Source organism: Protomyctophum parallelum (genome assembly GCF_964188405.1).
Source record: "Protomyctophum parallelum genome assembly, chromosome: 10".
In the NCBI taxonomy this organism is placed as follows: Eukaryota; Metazoa; Chordata; class Actinopteri; order Myctophiformes; family Myctophidae; genus Protomyctophum; species Protomyctophum parallelum.
In genome coordinates this window covers 36,525,650-36,531,981 of record NC_139704.1, presented here as the reverse complement: position 1 = coordinate 36,531,981, position 6,332 = coordinate 36,525,650, and the positions used below count along the sequence as shown (strand labels likewise).

The following is a 6,332-nucleotide window of genomic DNA, read 5'->3' as shown; positions in this document are numbered from 1 at the left end:
CACAAGCCCTTATTGGTCCCCCACAAGCCCTTATTGACCCCCCACATAAGCCCTTATTTGCTCCCCACACAAGCCCTTATTGGTCCCCCACAAGCCCTTATTGACCCCCCACACAAGCCCTTATTGCCCCCCCACAAGCCCTTATTGGCCCCCACATAAGCTCGTATTGGACACCCACATCACATCCACCCCACATGCCCTTATGAGGCCAAAAAAAGGGGAAAAAAATAAAACCTTTTTTTTTTTTTTTATGGGCACTTTCTGCAAAAGGGCAGGTTCCCAAGCTTCCTAGCCACCCCCCCATCTGCACGTGCCTGGTGACTGAGGAAGACCGATACTGGATTAACCTCGCATCACCAGGCTGTTGAAGCTGATGATGAGTGAAATGCTCCTTTAAAACGAAGCGGCGCGGTGATTGGTTGAAGCCAGTGTTGCAGGAAGTAGAGCCGGAGAAACTTGTGTGTTGTGATTTTCTTTTTGAATGCGAAGGAAAATAAAAGCCTGCCAGCCTGGGTACCGAGGTTGTGTATGGAGCCAGCATCTTGTGAGCCAGCAGGGTGATGAAGAACACTTAATAAGTAAACGTTAACAAATTAGATTGCTTCAGCGCGACACAAAAGGTACAAATGCGCTGCTATTACAATACCGAAGCAGATATTAAATTAACTCACACTTAGGCTAGCTAGTTAGCTAAAACGAAGCGCCCATTCGAAAGAAAAGCTAATGACAGAACCTCAGCTAGACGAGCTAGTATATTTATTTAATACTCTTTCACTTTGTCATTGACTTTTGACCAAACCATTTCCACCTGTCTAATGTTTTTATGTTTATTTAAATCATCTACAGTACAAGGTACAAGGTTACATCCTTTACGAGAAACATTGGAACTGAATGCAGACCTACAACTTTTGTAATGTAGGCCTATGTAATATCACAGCCATTCTATGGCATAACGGCTACTACTAACAACACTACTGTAGTAGTTGTACCAGAGGCGAATACTTGTTTTAACTGTCATGGGTGCACCCCCGCCAGGTTTTATTTTATTTCGTTGGGTTGTAGACACTTGTAGACAAGTGAGAAAGAAAGGCTACTGTACTGCAACTTTTATACTCTTTATATACTTTTATACAGTTTATCACTACTGTGATAAAACGACATTCATGGGGGAAAGAAGGTTCCTATTTTCTTCATGGCTGCTCAAGCACTGACGCACCCACATAGTCGGCGCCGCTGAGTTGTACTATTTACAGTATGTGGTGCATAATTAACGTTTTGTTTCTGGATTGATTTATTGGTCTGCTAAGAGGATTGAAACCCAAGAAAGCCTATGGTAGGCATACCATATTCTGAATGACCAAAAAGAGGACACATGCGCGCGTGCATGTGCGCGTGCACATGCATGTCGTGCATGTGCATGTGTCGTGCGTGCGCGGTTCTGTTTGAATTAAATTCATTTGTCAAAAAAGTTTGGCTCCTAAATTTGATCAAATATGCTCTATATTAGTTATGTATTTATTTATAGCAGTGGCTCTCAAAGGTTCCTTGAGGGGGTTCCAAATGGACCCATTATAGGTCTGTAACTCTGAGAGTGTAACACATGGACCCAAATTGACCCTTACAGGTATGTAACTCTGAGAGTGTACTAGTACAAATGGAACCAAATGGACCCTTTTATAACTTTTAACTCCGATACTGTACAAATGGAATAAAATGGGACTCTTATGGGTCCATTTGGTTTTACTCTCAGAATTATGGGGGTCCTTGAAATTAAAAAGTTTAAGAACCTGTATGCAATGGCTTATCTCTTGTAAAAAGAGAGACCAGCCTATTCTCCAAACCATTATCTTATGCTTTGCTAGGTTGTACAAAATAATATTGGGTCAATTTAATTTGCAGGACTCACCTCGCGCACAGCTGCCTTGTCTGTGTTGTTGACATGACATGGGCTTGCAGGACATAACTTTTATTTGTGACAGACACATAGTTCCTTTGCAGACAATACAATCTGCTTCTCATTGGTCAGTCACAAAGCTAAGAAAACAGTAGCCTATACTTTTTCTGCATGTCAATGATGATGAGATAGTTCTTTGGCATTTCAAGCTTTCCTCACGGAGAGCGCAACAGTCTATCTGCAGCCTGCGGTCGGGACAAGTGCTGTCAGCGCGCAGCACATGCAGACTAGAGTTATGAATAATACACATTCCGGGGTTCGGGCTGGAAGTCCACCTCTCACAGTGTTTTTCCACTACGAACCATTGAACGTGCATTCTAATACACATTGGTCTGAATGGTCTGTGAGCGTAGCGATACACAGGGCTCGTTCGGAAATAACGCACTGAGCGCACTGTGCAATGCAATTATAACTAATGGGCGAGTGTGCTCCGGTGCGGTATTTCCGAACGTGCCCATATACAGGCGATACGTGTAAAACCCCGGACATTTGAAGGAATTTATAAAACCCCCCCGGACTGCCCGGACAGCCCCCCAAAAGAGGACTTGTCCGGGCAAAAGAGGACGTATGGTAAGCCTAGCCTATGGTTTCTTTCCATTGGGGTACTTAATTCACCTTTTATTTTGTCCCAACAGATGAACAGAAGACCAAGAACCAAAGTAGTTGAGTATACAGAGGAGGAAACAGAGGAGGAGGAAACAGACCTGTGGGTGACTTTTCTGTTCTTTTCTGTCCTTTTATGTCCTATTCAAAATAATAGACTATATTAATAGAATTAATATAGACCACTCCTGATTTGTCAGAGTATACATTTTAGATATTTTCATTGGAATGTCCTCTGTGTGGCACATACAGGGCTAAATATTCTGTTCAATCAACAGGTCCTTCTCCCAGATCGGGAGTGGTGAAGAGGAGGAAATTGAGGAATGGAGACCACCAGAGGCCAAGGTTAAAAGACCCGCTAAACCCAAGGAACCCAAAGTGCCCAAACCACCCAAGGAACCGAAGCCCAGAGCTCCTCGCAAACCTGCAGTGCCTAAAGAACCCAAGGCCAGAGCTCCGCGCAAACCTGCAGTGCCTAAAGAACCCAAGCCCAGAGCTCCGCGCAAACCTGCAGTGCCTAAAGAACCCAAGCCCAGAGCACCGCGTAAACCACGTGCCACCAAGGTCCCCAAGGAGCCCGGAGCTGCCACCGTCACTGAGGTCCCCAAGGAGCCCGGAGCTGCCACCGTCACTGGGAAAAAGAGGAAGAAGACTGATGAAGAGGTCCAAGGAGAGGAGGACGATGAGGGAGGGAGACAGACAGGCGCCCCCCCAGAAGGAGACATAGCGGGAGAGGAGCAGCACAGTAATAGAATGAAGGAAGAGGTAAGACTGACAGCGTTTTTACCACTTGTATACTTCAGTCGCCGGTTCATAACAGTAACTGTTCTAAATGATGTACTGTCATAGTGATGAATATGATAAATCACACTTTCTGTGTTGCTGTTATGTCACTTATGGAATGTTTTGTGAAATCCTTTTCCTAATGTAACTTTCCTGTTCTAATCTGGATTTGAACCCGGCAAGTGCTGACACAGGTTTGTGTCAAAAACCTCAGTGTCATGTATCTAGGCCGTGTCTAGCCTGGCTCCAGCCCCTGAATCGCTAGCCACACACCGGAAATGTGTACGAAATGAAAATTCGCGTCAGGCTAGTTTGTGTCCTCAGTTTTTACATAATAATTACCTTTTCACTGAAACTTTATTGTTTTAATACCAAATCATCTCATGCATGAACGTTGAATGCGTGTGAACTGAGGTCCTCCTCGCTCGTGTATTTAGTCCGTTTACAATGGAACAGTGGAACACATTTGTTTCAACTTGAATGTGATGTTTTTGGAAGAACAGTACCAAGCCTAATGACAGGATGCAGGACACGTGGTTTTACACAGTGAGAGTTTAATAATGTTTTATAAAGTTTTGCTTTCTTCATTCAAGATAAAGGAATGTGACACAAATTAATATTGTTGTATTCAAGCCATCATCAGGAGGTGAGTAAATTATACAAAAGTGTAATTTAGGGGGTGAAGGTCTCATAACTGGATGCTGCATCTCATTTGCATTGCATTTGTAACCTCCTGATCTGTTCCTTTGATAAAATGTTAATGCCGACCTTGCCAACCCAGACTGCTGGTTCAGTATGCACCAGCTGCACATCGATCCAGCATTTATCTCACTCAATGTAGCTAATGTGCGTTACCAGTGCACCATTCCAGGCAGGTGTGGTCAATGTGCGTGCCATCAATGGGGTCAAACTCAAAACAGACTTTGTGGCAGCAGCGAAGAGTGAGCAACATCCGCAGAATGTTCAGATTCATATTTTGAAGTTAAATGGTTTGCATTGAATTTTTCATGAACCCTAACGTCTACTGCAGGTGTAGGCCGCCTCGTGGCAATACAGATGACACATCCGTGCTCTCTGGTCCACCTCTTGTCTCTCTGTTTGCATATCTGTCTGTATTTCTTCCTCTCATCATCAATTCAAAAACCCCTCTACTTTCTTTCTGACTCTGTGTTGTTCTCTCTGTCTCATAGAGGGTGTCATTCACGCTGTCAGAGGCACCCCGGCAAGGTGCCCGTGCAGGTGAGAGCTCGTCCGGATTGGCGCTGAAGGCCACGAAGAAAGAGGAGCCATCCGAGGAGGAGGACTTCACATTTGACATGCCCTCCCCTAAAAAACAGAAGTGCTCCGGCACCCCCCAGGGGCAATCTTCTGCACTGCCATCTTCCACTGCAGCAGTCCTAAAAAATGAACTCAACATGAACTGGGACCTCATAGAGGTACTGTATTTCACATTGTATTGTGTCCAATGTCAAAACATATAATACAAAACATAAAAAATAATAATTGCAGTAGTAAAAATAATAGTACCATTAATTAAGCCCACAATTCATAAATGCTAATGTTGTCGCCTGGATCACTGACAGGTCTGCTCAAGAGAGACTTCTCTGCGTGTACAGGTCTCATTAAACATGAATTACTAGGCGCCTAGTTTTTAAGAGGACACATACAGCAGTTGGTGTGTTGCATGAGAACCTGTATAAACCAAACCTCCATTAGTTTAACTTATTGAGATACTCATTGTCAAGGTAGCCTTTCACAGCCAGACAAAACTTAGGTCACATTCTCACCTAATACTTCGGTAGACTCAGATCCGTATGGGCGGGGAATTGGGATTATTGCATTTTTAATTGGCTGGGGTTTGCCTTCACACTGTCATTCGCAGCAATTGGAAACGCAGCAGAGGGGACCTTTATCAATGTGTTCCATTCATAAACTATAGCCTACACAGTGAAATCTATGGTGATAAAATTACACTCATAACGTGCATGTGTCGTGCCGTCTGGGACCCCCCCCCCCCCTCTCTCTCTCTCTACGCACGCAGCCGCCACACACTGTTCTTTTGGGCATGGAGGCACAGCGCTGCATGAGCGCACTGATATAACTCCCCAGTCCCACACAGTGACAGCACTCCATGTTTACGGCACGCACAGACAGACAGACAGAATATTATGTAGGCTATAATACACTGCAGTGTTTTTATGTGTTTTCTTAAGCAATTGATTAATGTACACGTCCTCATTTCGATCAGGGCTTCAGTCTCCTTATTCGACCACGTCTATCCACAGTAACGGGACATCTTTGCGCTGCGTAAAATATGCCTTAACCGTCTCCAACTGTGTTCAGCACATTATGTTTGCTTCATTTCCTTTATTTACTGCGGATTGCATTCACACCTGCACCGAATCGTAGTCAAGTGCGATTCGAAGCGAAGCGAAACCCACGTTTTTGGGCGGAGTAAAATGCGGTTATTTGCTGCGCATTAGGATTCGAATGAGCCTTCACACCTGCCAAACGAAGCGCACTTTCTGACAATGCGCAGCAGGATTCGTTTTAATCGCAGCAAAGCTCTCTGGTATGAATGCGACCTTAGTCTGCAAGCATCCACTGGGAATCTATTGAGCCTGACAGCCAGAAGTCAGACCAATATTAGTGAACTATGGGGAGTGTTAGATGATGACAAGCATCTGTACTGTAAATGAGAAAAGTACAACCATGGATGCACTTGAAGATGTTAGTGGGTTAATATAATTTGTTTTAAAATTCATTGAAGGCCTTTGTCGAGAGAGAAGATGATCAATGTCTTGGTAATGGTAACGTAGTCCATAACTGATAATTGACAACGATTTGCGATAGCAATATTTGAAAGCATATACCGTAATTTCCGGACTATAAGCTGCACCTGAATATAAGCTGCACCAGCCAAATTTAGGGAAAATCCCATATACAAGCCGCACCGGACTATAAGCCGCACCGGACTATAAGCCGCAGCTAC

At 44.2% G+C, this 6,332-nt stretch overlaps 1 protein-coding gene across 2 annotated transcripts in view; it reads left to right on the top strand.

Annotated features, from left to right (window-relative positions):
* Positions 1 to 486: 486 nt before the first annotated feature.
* Positions 487 to 6,332, top strand: part of srbd1 (S1 RNA binding domain 1) — a 94,558-nt gene continuing 88,712 nt past the window's right edge. The window contains exons 1-5 of one of the 2 annotated variants that reach the window (XM_083775678.1): positions 487 to 620; positions 2,590 to 2,660; positions 2,836 to 3,121; positions 3,158 to 3,322; positions 4,531 to 4,776. In XM_083775678.1, coding sequence (XP_083631804.1) covers positions 2,590 to 2,660; positions 2,836 to 3,121; positions 3,158 to 3,322; positions 4,531 to 4,776 — 768 coding nt within the window. In that variant the 5' untranslated portion in view covers positions 487 to 620. Of the gene's footprint in view, positions 621 to 2,589; positions 2,661 to 2,835; positions 3,323 to 4,530; positions 4,777 to 6,332 lie in introns of both variants that reach the window. The other variant, XM_083775677.1, reaches the window with a different exon arrangement.